Source organism: Canis lupus, chromosome 26 (assembly GCF_011100685.1).
Source record: "Canis lupus familiaris isolate Mischka breed German Shepherd chromosome 26, alternate assembly UU_Cfam_GSD_1.0, whole genome shotgun sequence".
NCBI lineage: Eukaryota > Metazoa > Chordata > Mammalia > Carnivora > Canidae > Canis > Canis lupus.
Genome location: NC_049247.1, coordinates 562354 through 576595, shown reverse-complemented (window position 1 = coordinate 576595; position 14242 = coordinate 562354). Strand labels below are relative to the sequence as shown.

Sequence of the window (14242 nt, the reverse complement as noted above, 5' to 3'; positions counted from 1 at the left end):
CCGGCTCCTGAGCAGCTGGACCGGGGACAGGGCAGGCAGGCAGGCAGCTGGCCAGCTGGGAGGGGCTGGGGTCACCTGTGGGCGCCAGCACTTCCATGGCTGGTCTGCACCCTCTGGACTTCACTTTCTGCTCAGTGGGGGTCATGGGGGTGCCTGCTGTCTAGGTGGAGGTGAGAGCTCCAGGTCCATAGGAAGCACACTGGGGGCTGCCTGTCATGAGGCGGCATCCACCCCCCTTACCTCTTCTGCACCCTGTGTCTACAGTGAACACACTCTGGCCCAAGCTCCTCTGTGCCCCACAGGGCCCGCCTGGCACCTCTGCTTTATCACTACAGTTAGGCTCATAAGGTCCACCTCTGAGGTCCCTGTGAACTTCAGGGAGAGGGCACAGTCGACCACACAAGCAGCCCTGGGCTGCAGCTCCCTGCCCTGAAGCCAGTGGCCCTTCAGCTGCTGGACCACGTAGGACCCTGGCTCAAAGAGGCCGATGCCCAGGGCAGCAGGGCCAAGGGCCCTCTGAGGACATGTCCTGTAACCCATTACTGTGGGAGGTCCTGCTGCTCACAGAGGGCTTCCCCCATGTGCCTCTCCTGAACCTGCTCCCAGGAACCTGCCCAGAAGGCTGTGGGGGGGCTCTCCTGTCCCCCTCACCTGGCACCCTGCCTCTCCAGGTCCAGTGCTGTGGGGATGATGGTGTGGGGAGCCAGTGCTCCCCAGATAAGCCCAGGTCGAGGCCATCTCATAGGTATAGGGAGTGCCTCAGGGGCAGGGTGGGGGTGCAATGAAGCCAGCCACCCCTCTGAGCCATGCACTCTGGCTAAGGGGCCTTCCCACAGTCTGTCCAAGGCAAGGCCTTTGGCTGTTTGCTTGCCGAAGATCCAGGCAGCACTGGGTGTGGCAGGCAGGGCCCAGTGAGGACCATCAGCTCACCAGGCCCCAGAGAACCCAAAGCAGTATCTGTCCTGCAGCTTGATCCAAGCAAGGCATCTGAGGACCAGAAGGGTTCAGTGATGCGCTCACAAGCACTGGCGGCCCAGGGGAGGATCATGCTATGGCATCCGAGCCGAGGGGGTAGGGTGGGGTTAGCACCTGCTGTCATAAGTCATCATGAACTCGGTGGCTCAGAACAGCTCAGGTTTTATAGTTTTGAAGGTCACAAGTCTGAATGGGTGTCACGAGGCCCAAATCAAGGTGTCAGCCTACCTGGTTCCTTCTAGAGGTTGCAGGGAGAAAACAGCTCCTTACTCTTCCAGTTTCCCAGGCTCCAGGCTGTTCCCTCATGTCACTCTGCCCTCTGCCCTCCTGTTACAGCTGCTCTGACCCTCTTCCTCCCTCCTGGAAGGACTCTTTTGGTCTCACTGGGTCCACCAGCGCCCCACGCTCACCGCCTCCTCACACACTCCTTACCCACGTCTCTGAGTCCCTTGGTTCCTTAGCCCAGGCCTCATGCCACAGCACACGGTGGAGAGTGCTTTCTATGACCAGGGGTCCCAAAGAAGCAGGTCAGTGTGAGGGAGGCCAGGGTGTTTCAGGCTGCAAGCGATAAACACTTCACAGGAGCCTAAATGAAACAGAGCCTGGGGATCCTGCAGCCACATGATGCCTCAGGGCCCCGCTGATCTGGGCCAGCCTGCCCCCACCACTGGATGGTGTCATCCCACAGCCTTGCCAGGCCCTCCTTGGGTGTGCACAGAGCCTTGCTGGGGCTTGGGGTGGGGGCAGATGCTTCCCAGGGACAGAAAGTGGGGGATGAGCCTTGGCCCCCAGGCACCTGCTGTATGCATCAGAAAGTAGAGGTGCCAGGCAGGCCGAGAAGCTGCCCCTTCTAGCCCGGTGGGAGTAACAGGCCTAGAAGGTGTGGGGGCATCTGTCCCTCCTGCCCTCCACCCCCTGGCCCTTCCAGAACAAGCTGAGCAGAACATGGGGGTGTGGGCCTGGGGCCTGCCTGGGTCGGGGCTTAGGGAGAGGCCATCTCCCCTCTGTGTCCAGGGGGTCACAGTCCCTCAGCCCCCACCTGCCCTGCTCACCTCCTAGGCCTCACTGAGTAGGTAGGGGCAGGGCGGGAACCCCAGGGTCTCGGGGCCAGGCCTGGGCTGAGCACACCCAGGCCAGATGTTCTCAGCTCTAGTGAGAACCTGAAGAGATGAGGGGTGGCTGGGGCAGGGGTCAGTGGGGGGGGGGGGGGGGGCAGGGGTCAGTGGGGCGGGGGGTCCAGACTCCCCATCCTGCCCTACAGACTCCATGCCAGAGACCCCACGCCCACCCTGGCCTCACCATAGGCCTCTGCCCCTTGGGGGCCCCCCAGCAGGACCTGGGGTGACCAGAGGGGAGGGGTTGCAGAGCCAGGCCTGCCTCCCATCTCCTACCTGGTGACAAGTGCCAAGCCACTGCAAGAACCTTAGGGGGATGGTGAACAGCACCCACATCCTTCCCACCTCACACACATAAGTGTTCACACCACACAATACTGTCACGTGTGTATGCTCTGTGCACACACATGCACACACAGGCACCCCTCCTGACATGTGGAGGCCCCACCCTCAGCCCTGTCCTCCGCCCTGTGGCACTCACAGCTTCTGTTTCACCCCAGAGGGATGTGCTGGTCAGGGGGCCTGCCTCCTGCCTCACTGGACTCTAGCACAGATCAGGAACATATTCACCATGGTTCTGGGGCCAGAATCCAGAATTGAGGTGTGGGCAGGGCACACCTTCCAGAGGAGGGTCCTTTCCGCCTCATCTACCTCGTCCACCTCATCCAGGTGTCCCTGCCTCCACCGTCATGTGGTTTCTCTGTGTCTCCTTAGAGGGACAGTCATCGGATTTAGGGCCGCCCGGACCTAGGATGATTTCATTTCAAGATCCTTATCCTTTGTTTTGTTGTATTTTCAGAGGAAGGGAGAAAGAGAGAAAGGAGGGGGCGTGGGGAAAGACAACCCCAAACAGACTCTATACCCAGTGCAGAGCTAGAGGCAGGCCTTGACCTTATGACCCTGAGAGTATGACCTTAGCCGAAATCAGTTGGAGGCTTAACCGACTGAGCTGCCCAGGTGCCCTGAGATCCTTAATTCCTTGCAGAGACCCTAACCCCACATACGGTCACATTCTGAGGTCCTGGGTGGCCTGTCTCTTGGGGCCACCATTCAGCCTGTGCAGCTGATGCCCTGTCCTGCTCACATCCACCTCCTGGACAGCACAAGCCACAGCGCAGCCAGGCCGTCTAGCTCAGCTCTGTGTCTCAGCTATTTGAGCAGGGTCTGTTTTCACCCTCTGTCAGCCCCTTAGTGAGGTTTGTGGGTCTTTCTGGCTTCTCTTCTCTCCCAGCACTGGGTGCTGCTTAAGCGAGGACCCTCCCTGGTCCCTGCCCCCGCCTCCCCGCCTGCCATGCCCTGGCCTCAGCTGAGCCTGCCAGTCCACTCCCATGAGGTCTGTGTGAGACCAGAAGAACCAAGGCCAGGACCAGGGCCCATGCTGGGTGGTAAGGGAGGGGAGGGCACTCAGGCCCAGCACCCTTTCCCTCCCCCCGAGACCCCCTAGCCATGACCCCCATCCTCTCATGGGGGCCCTGTCCCTGTAGCTGGTCTCAGCAGGTGTCAGGTGTTCCTGGCACAAGGCTGAGGCCTGCATGCCTTCTGCAAACTCTGCCTCCACTTACCACAGAGCGGCAGCCTGGGGGGTGGAGGGTTGGGGGGGGGCAGGTGCCCCTCACTGCCACCCCTTAGGAGTTCCCAGTGGCCCCCGGGTGTGGGTGGAGCCCCTTCCAGGGCTCCCCGTGATGATGATACCTCCCCTGGTGCTGCCTGTGATGACAGAGATAATACTGGCTTGAGCGTGAGCTCTGACTGCCCTGTTTCTGGGGAAGCCCCTGTGCCCCCTGGCTGCTGCCTCCTCCTCCTCTTGGTCTACCCCTCGTTTCCTCATCAGATTCAGATTGTTCAGGGCACAGCTGCCTGACTTTCTAAACACAACCAGAGACAGGCCTGCCCTGGGTTCCCAGACTGCAGGGGGAGGCAGTGCAGGGCTCAGAGGTGGTGTCTCTGGGATGATCAGTGCCCAAGGTGGCCTTGGGAAATGAAGACAGGCTTCTCCCGGGGGCCGGGGCTCCTCCTCCTGCTGCTGCTGCTGAGATGGGCCCAGCAGTCCCACTTTGTCCCCACCCACACTGGCCCTGCCAGGGGCAGGGTCCCCAGCCAACTGGGGGAAATGGTTGCAGCCTGGCCTCTGTAAGAGGTGCGGCAATAGAACACACCTCTGGGGGACCCTGGGACTCGTAGCTCAGCTAGTGAGGAATACCCAATTTGGTGTCCGTCTGCCCCAAGGAGGGTGGGACCTGTCCAGGGTCATGAAATGACAGAGCTGGGACCCCATCCCTGTCCATGTCCACTGTCACCCTGCCCTCTGCTCCTTCCATACAGCGCTCCAGGCTCCTGTACCCAGTGCCACCTGTCAGCTCTCACAGAACAGTCCCATCTCCGTCATGGGAGAGGCCCCACCACCCACTCCTTTTCACTCCCATGCTGCCTGGCTTGTCATAGCAGCTCCCAGATGGACCCATTGGTCCCCACCCCCACCCCAACATGTTGTTCCGCACAAACACCCAAGCTCCCTCAGGGCCCTACCAGGTTGTTCTGGCCTCAGGACCTTTGCACTGGCTGCTAGCTATCTGAGAAGAGCTGTTCCCCAGAGTCCCCTCAACTTGGTCCTCCTCATTTGCCAGCTCTGCTCAGCGGCCCCTATTTGGAAGGGCTTCCCTGAAGCCACTCAGCAGCGCACCACTTTTCTCATCTCCTTTGCTGCTCTGAGCACCCCACAGTACTTGTCTTGCCTGTTTGCCTGTGTGTTTGCTGGTGGCTCCTACTAGGCTATAAGTAGGATCCAGGCCTGCTAATGGGCATTTGTGTGCTGACATGCTGGGGGCAGCCTGCTATGCCTCTCATGGGAGTCCTGGATATAAACATTAGGGTTTCCTAAATCACCACCAACTTGGTGGCTGAAGACAGCACACACTGGTTATCTCAGTTCTGGAAACATCTCACTGGGTTAAGTCAAGGGGTGGGCCAGGCTTGTCCCTTGGGCGCTTGCTCCAGGGGAGAACTGTTTCCTGTGTCTAACAGCTTCTAAAGGCGCCCCCATGCCTAGCTCCTGGTCCTTCCTGTGTCTCCAGAGCCAGCAGGGGGCATCTCCCATTTCCTTCCCTATGAGTACGCTGCCCACCACCCTTTGCCTGCCTCTCCCAGGGTCAGCTGGTTACCCATCGGTCCACTCTGCCCTGTGGGTAACTACTGGCAGACTCCTGGGCCCTTTTGCTGCTGAACACAGGCAGGTTAGGACACCCCACTGCGTGGACCTTTGCTGCCAGAGGCCTCAGAGCCGGGGCCGTGTGCAGGAGCTCATACCCCTATGGAGTGTGGTGTGGCAGGGGAGGAGGCCCAGAGGCCCACAGGCTCTCACCTGTGAGGCAGAGACTCCCCACCACCAGCCCCCGATTGTCCCACTAGGTCTGGCCTCTGCTACCTTCCCAGAGGAGCTCATGGAAACTGCAGTCATACTGCCAGGGTTCAAATCGACAACAGCTGCACCAGCTGATGAACCAGCTCACATCTCTCTGTTTTCTCATTGATAAAATGGGGGTGATGGGGTGTCCTCAAAGATTGCGGGCATGAGGACCTACAGTTTCACTATCAGGCATATTGCGTGATGTCTGACTCTCAGACAGTGTTTGCTCTCTTTAGGGCAGCAAACAGCAGGACTTAGGGGAACGGTGTTAATTTGCCAGGAGAAGGGAGTATGTGTATTTGGTAAATAATTCAAGCAGAACAAAAGGCCTAAGGTCCCACCTAGAGTGGCACTGTTGTTAGCCATTTCTTCTGTGCCCTGAGAGACTACCGGTGACCTATGCAAATATGTCCTCCTGGGATATTTACCTGCCTTTCCTTCGAAAAGGCGAATGGGACCCTGGAGCTGTTAACCATGGTCTCCCTACGCAGCACCCTCCCCTGAGTGGACCCAGCCACGGATTCTCAAAGCCTGGAGCAGGTGTTTGCACGTTCTGTACCTGGGCTGCTGCTGCTGCCGCCTTTTTTTTTTTTTTTTTAATTCAATTTGCCAACACCCAGTGCTCATCCCATCAAGTGCTTCTAAGCCAAGAGTCCCTGGACGCCCCACCTCCTGGTGCCCCCTCCCGGCTCATCTCACGATGGGAAGCCCCGCCTGTGCGCTCTGGCTCAGAGGCTGCCCGGTGGGCCTGGGTCAGTGCTCGCCCTGAAGGACGTCGCAAGGGGCGGTGGTTCGCCTGGCTCTGCGGGGCGCTTCTCCCCACCCGGCAGCCGGTGGCCGTCTGCATTTCCAGGAGCTGACCCGGCCCTTCCCCACTACCGTCCTGGTTTTGCAGATGGTGAAAGCGAGCCCTAGGGAGGGCGGGGCTTACATTGGACGCAAGTACGAGCTCTGCCGTCCTGCCTCCCCGCTTGGTGACTCAGTTTCCCCCCTTTACACTTGTTGCGGGTCGCAGGGTTGGGCTGGTCCAGCGCTCGGCAGCGCAGGTGCGGCACGCGCTGACCTGGCGGCGGCGGGGGAGCCAGGCCCCAACCGGCCTGCGGCCCCGCGCGGGCAAATCCGCGCCTCGGGGCTGGATTAGTCGGGCCTGCCCGCGCCCCGCCTCCGCCCCGCCCGCCGCCCGCCGCCCGCCGCCCGCGCTCCCGCCGCCGCCTGCGCGCCCGCCAGCAGTGCGCCCGCCGCCGCCTCCCCCGGCCCTCGCGGCGCCCGACGGCGCGGGGGTGCCGCGCGCCCTACAGCCTCCCGGAGCGGGCGGGCATGCACGGCCCCGGCCCGGGCTCCGGCTAGGCGGGGCGCGCCGGGAGAGGGGCCGCCTCGACGGCCAGAGGCGGCGGGCCCGCGCTCTGCCGCCCGCGTCCATGCCGCCCGGCCCCGGCCCCGGCCCCGGCCCCGGCTCCGGCTCCGGCCCCCGCCCGAGGACTAGCGGCCACTGCCTGCGGAGCGCACCAGACCCGGGGCGCCCGCGCGGTGAGTGCGCGCTGGCGGCTCCGGGAGGGATTCGGGACTTTGGGGGCCGGGGCGGAGAGCCCCCCGCGCCCTGCCCGCCCCGTGCCCCGGGAGCCGAGCGCGCGGAGCCCCGCGGCCCACGTGGCGGCCGGCGGGCGGGGGGAGAGCCCCGCGGAGGGGCGCGGGGGGAGGGCACGCGGCGGAGGCGGGGCCGGGCGCGCGCTTTTGTCTGGTCCCCGGCGGTTCCCGGCGCTCTCCGCGCTCACCTGCCCGCCCGAGCGGAGTTCTTTGTCTGGGGCGGGGCGCGGTCGGGGAGGCGACGCCGCGTGTCTGAGCCGAGCTGCCCCGCGGGTCGTGTCCTGGAAGACAAAGCGCGTCGCGACCTCCGCCCGCGGCCGGGATTGTGCGCCCCAGGATAGTTAGTGCCGTCCGTGACACTGTCCCTGCCGGGCGTGGCCCCTCCACCGAGACTGTGGACCTGCAGCCTGGGCACCCCCCGCTTGTATGTCGCCCGGAGTGACCCCTTCCCGCCCCGTCCGTCTGTCGTGTGTCCTCCACCCCCCACCCCCCGCTGGCTCAGTGCCAGGTTTGGAGATGTGGCTGCCTGGGTGACATCCCAGGAGATGATCTTTGGGAGCTTATTTGCACAGGTCTGGTGGCTGCCCTGGGGCCACCCACCCCCTTGGGTCAGCTGCAGACCCCTCTTCTGGAAGGGACGGGCAGAGGGACTGTACTGGGTGACTTACAGCAAGAGTGCTTCTTTGCCTGCCCTGGGAAGGGGGCTGGAGCCTGGGCTCCGGCCCTGCAGCCGTCTGCTCAGAGCCTTCCTAGATGAGGGAGAGGGCAGATGTCCAGGCCCCTTACTAGCCCAGAAGCCCACCTGGGTCCCTTCCCAGGTCCCCTGCAGGGACGCAAATCCCTCAACTTCCCGCAGCAAACTTTCACTTGGCCCATCTGTGGCAGTGGAGGTTGTGGAGATTGGATGGCCCTGAGAGAGTGACCTTCCCTCTGCCTCTGCCAGGCTGGCATCCAGGGCTGGGAGTGGTGGGGAGGGCACTCCCCCCTCACCCCCTCCCCTGCTCCCCTGGAATTTCCCAGGGCCTAGGGCGCCACCTCCTGGCCCCGGCAGCTGTATCCAGCCTGCAGCCTTAGTGAGCTTGCCCGCCATCCTCCAAGGCTGGGACCCACAGAAACACAGGAATATTCTCAGGGCCACCTGTCAGCGTTCCAATCTGATACAGGCTTGCTCAGATGGGATGGCTGTGTCAGGAGGGAGGGGCTTATGAAGGAGGTTGGGGCTTGGGGGCCCCCCAGCTTCCCTTCATGCACTCAGAGTCCTGGAAGGTCATGGCAGTTGAGGTGGTGTGGTGAGGCCTTGAGCTCGTTCCTTTGATGTGTCAAGGGGGGGGTGGGGGCATGTGCAAAGGGCCCAGTCCAGGAAGGACTAAAGTCCTCGGGCAGGTCCTGGGAAGGTGGGTGACCCATGCACCATCAGAGAGGGGTACAGCATGGGGGTGCCATGGCCAGTAGTGCACGTGCTTATCTGCTCCTGGCAGACTTGGGGCCGTGTCTGCCATGGAGCAGACTGGTGTGAGCTGTCCCCCTCCTGGTCCTGGGGCGGGGCATTGTCACTCTGCAGACTTTCCTCGTCCATCCTGGGATTGAGCAGGATTAGGGGCCTGGCCCTGAGGTGCAGATGGGGACAGGAATTGCTGGTCATGTCTGGAAACAGGCCCGGCTGCAATGCCCCCCTACCCCACCAGGGCTGACAGTCCCCCTACCCTGCCCTGCAAACCAGTTCAGGGAGACCCCTTCTCCCCATGGGGACTCCTCAGGGGTGAGGTGATAAGCCAAGGATTCTAACTGCCACTACTCACCATGTAGAATGTGCTGGAAAAGACAAAACAAACGAGGGGGAGAGGGAGGAGGGCTCAGCCCTGGTGCCCCTGTGTGGGAGCCGTCATCTTGCTGGGATGGGCGTGGGTGAGAAGGTCACACACAGCCTCCACGGTCTGGCAGGCCAGGCAGGAAGGACCCCCCAGTGCACGGCTGCCCACGCTCAAATACAGTGGGGGTAGCAGAGCCTCCACCCACCTTCCTGGTCTGAGCCTCTGCATCTGAGGCCCGCCAGGCTCTTGTTTACCTGTCAAAGGTCCTTCCCCCAGGCCTCTGCAAGCCCTCTGAGAGGGTGTGGTGTGAAGTGCGGCTGCCTCCCTGCCTGGCAGCTCCACCAGCCCCAGGCTCTGGTTTGGGGGCTGCATTACTGCCCTCTTTTCCTGGTCCCGGTTTTGGGGACATGGTTGGAAAGGGCTAACCACATTCCAGTGTGATCACAGCGTTGTGCAGTGACAGGCTTCCTCCTCCGTTGTGATCCCGTTTCCCACAGTCACCTCACCGATCTGTCTGGAATTATTCTGACACAGGGAGCAGCATCTAGTCCAGGTCCCACATGGGCCTGGGTCTGCTCTTGGGTCAGTGGCGCATCATGTCATGGACCCTCGTGCCCCAGAACTTAGGGGCAAGAAAGTGCTCCCGCTCTAAGTGCACAGTGTCATGTACTTTGACAGATGTGCATAACTGCATTTCCGCCACCACAGTCAGCTATAGAACATTTTCATCAGCCCAGAAAGCTCCCTTGTGTTTTCTTTTAATTTTGTATGTATTGTGGTAAGACAATATACTCTTGTAACCGATTCTCAGTGCACGGCTCAGGGCATCGAGTGTACTCACACCATGTGTGCTGCTTCATCTGGGACTCTTTGCCTGTAAAACCGACAGGGTCTCTTCAATTCTGACCCCCACCCCTGCCCCGGTGCGCCAACTCTTCACATAAGTGGGGTCCGACACTGGATGTCCTCTGGTTCTGGCCTCTTTGCCTCAGCGCCACATCCTCGAGGTCCGCCCTTGTAGTACATGTCATACTGTCTTTCCTTAAAAGGCTGACTGGTACCTGTTGGCCACGTGGACCACTTTGTTTCCCTGTACGCCTGCTGATGGACTCCAGGCCATCCCAGCTGCTTGGCTCCTGTGAATAATGCTGCCGTGCCTCCTAGCATACAGATTAATTGTTTGAGACTCTGCTCTCAGTTTGGGGGGCAGGTATGCAGGAGTGGGACTGCTGGATCACGTGGTATATCCACGTTCAACCTCAAGGAGACTGCAGTTGTCCACAACGGCCTCACCATTTACCTTCCTACCCGCAGTGTGCCAGAGTCAGTCCGGTGTCTGCCTCCCCAACAGCACCTGCTGCTGTCGAGTTTTGACAGTGGCTGTCCTCATGGTCTGAGGCCTCATGCTTTTTGGTGCCCTGTCTCCTCACACCCCCGCACCCCTGCCAGTGGCCCCTCCCCCTACTGGGAAGCCCAACATGGGGCCTCTGTGCACCTGAGGGAGGCGGTGGTCCTGGGGTCAGGGGATGGGAGGGCTGGGGCGATGGCTTAAGATCTCACAGTTTCACTTGGGGTGATGGAAATGTCCGAGGCCTTAGTGAGGTGACAGTTGCTCACAGCTGCAAATACACTAGAGCTGCTGCATTGTACACCTTTGACCAGGTAAACTGTATGGCGTGTGAATTACAGCTCAGTGAACTTGTCTTTAAAAAAAAACTACCAGGGTGCCTGGCTGGCTGGCTCGGTTGATGGAGCACACAACTCTCCATCTCAGGGTTGTAAGTTCGAGTTCCATGTTGGGTGTAGAGATTACTTAAAAATAAAATCTTTTAAAAGGAATCAACTAGCAAGAATAGGTCTCCTCAGGGCAGTCTTAGGGAGCCCCTTCCTGTGAGTTGTGGCAGAGTCCTCCATGCAGGGCCGTGTCTTCGCCCTGATATCCTGCCACCTTGCATCCATGTGGGTGTCTCCCCAGAAGAGAATGGGAGGTGGGCTCTATCAGAAATCACTTGGCACCTGCCATGGTCCCCAGAACCAGGGCTTGGACCAGAGTGTGACAAGTGCTGTCCTGCAGCTGGTTCCATCCTAAGGTCTGCTCCGTCCAGCACCAGGCCCCACGGAGTCCTTGGGTTCCTGGGGCTAGGGCCACACTGAACCCCCACATCTGCTGAGCATCCTCAATTCCCTGATTGTGGATTGAGTGACCTGTGTACACTTGCTCACACCAGGCATGGGCATGGTCCTGGGTGGCGGCTGGTGGCATGGGATGACATGTTCTTCTAGGCCAGGCAGCCCTCGTGCATAAAACCTGCTCAGAGCTGTTCCCTGGGGGGCAGGGGTAAGAGCCAGTTCACCCGCAGGCCCTAAGTTCCCTCTAGCCTCTAGTTTCTGACCTTCCTCTCTGTCTTCCAGGCGTCCGTGGGCTCCGAGAAGCTCTTTGCCCCAGCAGCCGATAAAGGTAAGCATGTTCCTTGGCCTCTAGGAAAGGACCGGGTATATTCCAGAAGCCATCATGAGAAGGGACAATGGGCCTCTTGGGGCAACAGAGTGGGCTCCAGGTTAAGCCCTATCATGGGTTGGATTGGTTGTGGACACAGAGTCTGAGGCAGGAGTTAGATGCTAGGATTTATAGTCTATCCGTTCCCCACCGCCCAGCGAAAGCTACAGGGAAAACAGAAGTCAGGGGCAGGGCCAGCAGTGGAGCAGTGGTTCCCAAAGTGGGGTTCCTGCCCCTTTACAGAACTGCTAGCAAGACAGGTTGTCAGACCCTCTCCAGGCTCATGGGGTCAACTGGCAGCTCATGGTTTTGGCACTTGCTGAGCACCCATGCCATGGTGTAGGCTGGCTGCCATGCAGGGACCAGATCCCTGCACAGCAGCCCCAACCCCTGGCCCATGGCCCCCATATCGGTGGCACAGGTGCAAACCATTTCGTGGTACCGGACAGCTATCCTGGCCAGCGCTGCTCTAGAGAGTGCATCCATCCCATCCGAGGCCAGGAAAGGCTGTTGTCACCCAGCCTATCAGTCATGACTGTGGTCCAGAGTAGGTGTCCTTGGACCCAGTACCGAGAAGGGGCCGTTTTGCTTGGAGGCGCCATCTGGATGGGACTAGACACATCAGGTCTTACAGCACAGACAGGTAGGTGTGTGCAGTGTCTGGTCCCTCGGGTTTGGTAGCAGGGCATAGTCTCCACGTTTTTTTTGGAGAAGCCTCGTCCTCAAAGGAGAACATTTCAACAAAGCCCCCTCATCTGGACAGTTAGGGAAGGAATGCCAGAGAGGTCAGGGGAGAGAGGCACGCTCTGCTGGCTTTTCACATGGAGTGTGGTTTTCAGTAACTGATCACAAACTGGGTAGCTCAGAATGGGCAGACACTTACCATCTCAACAGTTCTGGAGACTAGAAGTCTGAAATGAAGATGTTGGCAAGGCCACACTCTGAAAACTAAGGGAGATTCCTTCCTGCCTCTTCCACTTCTGGGTGTCCCTGGACTTGGGGCCGTATCCCTCCCATCTCCCATGGCCGCCTCCTTTTTCCTCAGAAGGACACCCACCACTGAGTTTAGGGCCCACCCTATTCCAGATTGATGTCATCTCAAAATTCTTAGCCTGATGACATCTGCAAAGACCCTTTTTCCAAATTGGGTCACATGCACAGGTGCTAGTGATTACAATGTGGACACAGCCTTCTGGCACACTACCAGATCCACTACAAGGTCCACTCACTGACATAGGCAGGGCTCAGGAAAGCAGGGCTCTCAGGGAGGTTCCTGCTGGGTGATCCCTGGTAGTGCTCATGCTTCCCCAGAGAGGGGAGAGGCGCACACTATGTCTGCCCTTTCTGTCTTGATGGCCACTCTTACTTTGCAAGGGGCTGGCAGGAGAGGCAGGATGCAAGAGGAGGTTGGGGGAGTGGCGGGAGTGCCAGGCTGCCAGCCCTTGGCAACTGTAAGCCAGTGGATCGAGATGGTGCCATGACCCATGGGGCTGAAGCCATCGGTCCTCCTCAGTTCTGTCCCTGATGAGTGGGGGCTGCAGAGGGAAGTGGCACCCTAGTGGAGGCAGAAGGAGCCATTTCCTGCTGCCACCTATTTTGCTGCCACCTGTTCCTACCAGGGAGGAGATGTCCCAGAGGTCCCACAGAGTCGGCCTGAGGCCCACGGCCATGCAGCAGCAGGGGAAGAGGCGCATCTTGCTCCACTTTGCATGCCAAGGGCCTTTGTGGTACCCAGAAGGAAGTGAAACCTGCCAGTGGCCCAACAGGGTGACTGCACCCAGGAACCTGGATTCCCATCCTCGAAACTGGGCCATTGTCTGCTCCAGGCAAAGCCTCCTCTGGCCTAGACATGTGTCCTCTGCCCAGCCTGTTTTGGGTATTCCTTACCCACCTGGCCTCTGGGCATGTGACTGGGGTTTGCAGGGAGTAGGCAGGAGGTCACTGTCATGAGCACATGCCTGGCACAAATGCACAGCTCCAAGGAAGGCAGCACCTGCTGGGTCAGCCTGGATGGGAGATGAGGGACAGTGGGTATGCTGAGCTTGGGGATGACCTGGGTGGTGACAGTCGGTGGGGGGGCTGGGGGGCGCAAGCCACTTCCTCCCACCAGGTTCGGCTGAGGCCAGTTACCGGCCCAAAGAGCGATCAGGCTGTGGGTCCCCTGGTTAGTTTGAGAGAAAAAGCAGGCCCCTAGCACAGGCGTTGCTCAGCGGCAAGGGCAGCGAGTGAATGAGTGGTGGAGGTGGTTAGGGCCTGGACCCAGGGCGCAGCAGGTTCGGGGCCAGTGCACTGCTCCGGCCGCTGCGGTGCTGCCCTTTGCCTGCCTTTGCCTGGTCGTGATGCCCGCGCCGGCATCGCTGCTCCCCGAAACGGCAGCCCGCCCTGGCCTGGCAGGCCCTGGCCCCAGCGCACTGTGAACTGGGTGGTGGGGGCTCAGCCCTGGCTGTGACTTCGCTGCCACTGTCACCGAGCCCCCCCCCACTCGGGCCCTCTCTCCGCAGGCCCCACGCTGGGCGAGGAGGCCGGGCCGCCCAAAGTCTCGGGCCTGGAGCGCAGCCGCGAGCTGAGCGCCGAGCCACCCATCCTGCCCCCCGCCGGCCCCGCCTCGGGCGCCCTGGCCAGCCCGCCCGTCAAGAAGGAAGCCCCGGCCCTGCCCCGCCTCACCCCGCAGCCTCCGCCCGCAGCCCCGCAGCCCCGCGCCCCGCTCCCGACGCACGTGCCTCTGCCCCTGGGCGCCTTCGCCGGCCACGGCCACGGCCACGGCCACGGCCGGGCTGCGGCTGCGGCTGCGGCTGCGCACAACGGCCTGCACAGCTTCAGGTGGGGGCGGGGCCCGCGCGCCTCGGGGGGCGGGGCC

The 14242-nt window shown here is 61.0% G+C and overlaps 1 protein-coding gene and 1 long non-coding RNA gene across 24 annotated transcripts in view; one reads left to right on the top strand and one right to left on the bottom strand.

Moving 5' to 3' along the window:
• The window catches only part of FBRSL1 (fibrosin like 1), a 77704-nt gene that overhangs the window by 52706 nt on the left and 10756 nt on the right, over positions 1 to 14242 (top strand). For 13 of the 23 annotated variants that reach the window (XM_038574640.1, XM_038574647.1, XM_038574646.1 and 10 more), the window contains 3 exons: positions 11301 to 11346; positions 11807 to 12028; positions 13887 to 14205. In XM_038574640.1, the coding sequence (XP_038430568.1) occupies positions 11301 to 11346; positions 11807 to 12028; positions 13887 to 14205 (587 nt within the window). The remainder of the gene's footprint in view (positions 1 to 11300; positions 11347 to 11806; positions 12029 to 13886; positions 14206 to 14242) is intronic. The other 10 variants (XM_038574662.1, XM_038574660.1, XM_038574649.1 and 7 more) reach the window with 2 other exon arrangements.
• LOC119866127 lies at positions 9642 to 13906 on the bottom strand. The gene is made up of 3 exons (XR_005379048.1): positions 13277 to 13906; positions 11282 to 11366; positions 9642 to 10048 (listed from the first exon to the last, which is right to left on the bottom strand). It is a non-coding gene; the product is annotated as an uncharacterized LOC119866127 (long non-coding RNA).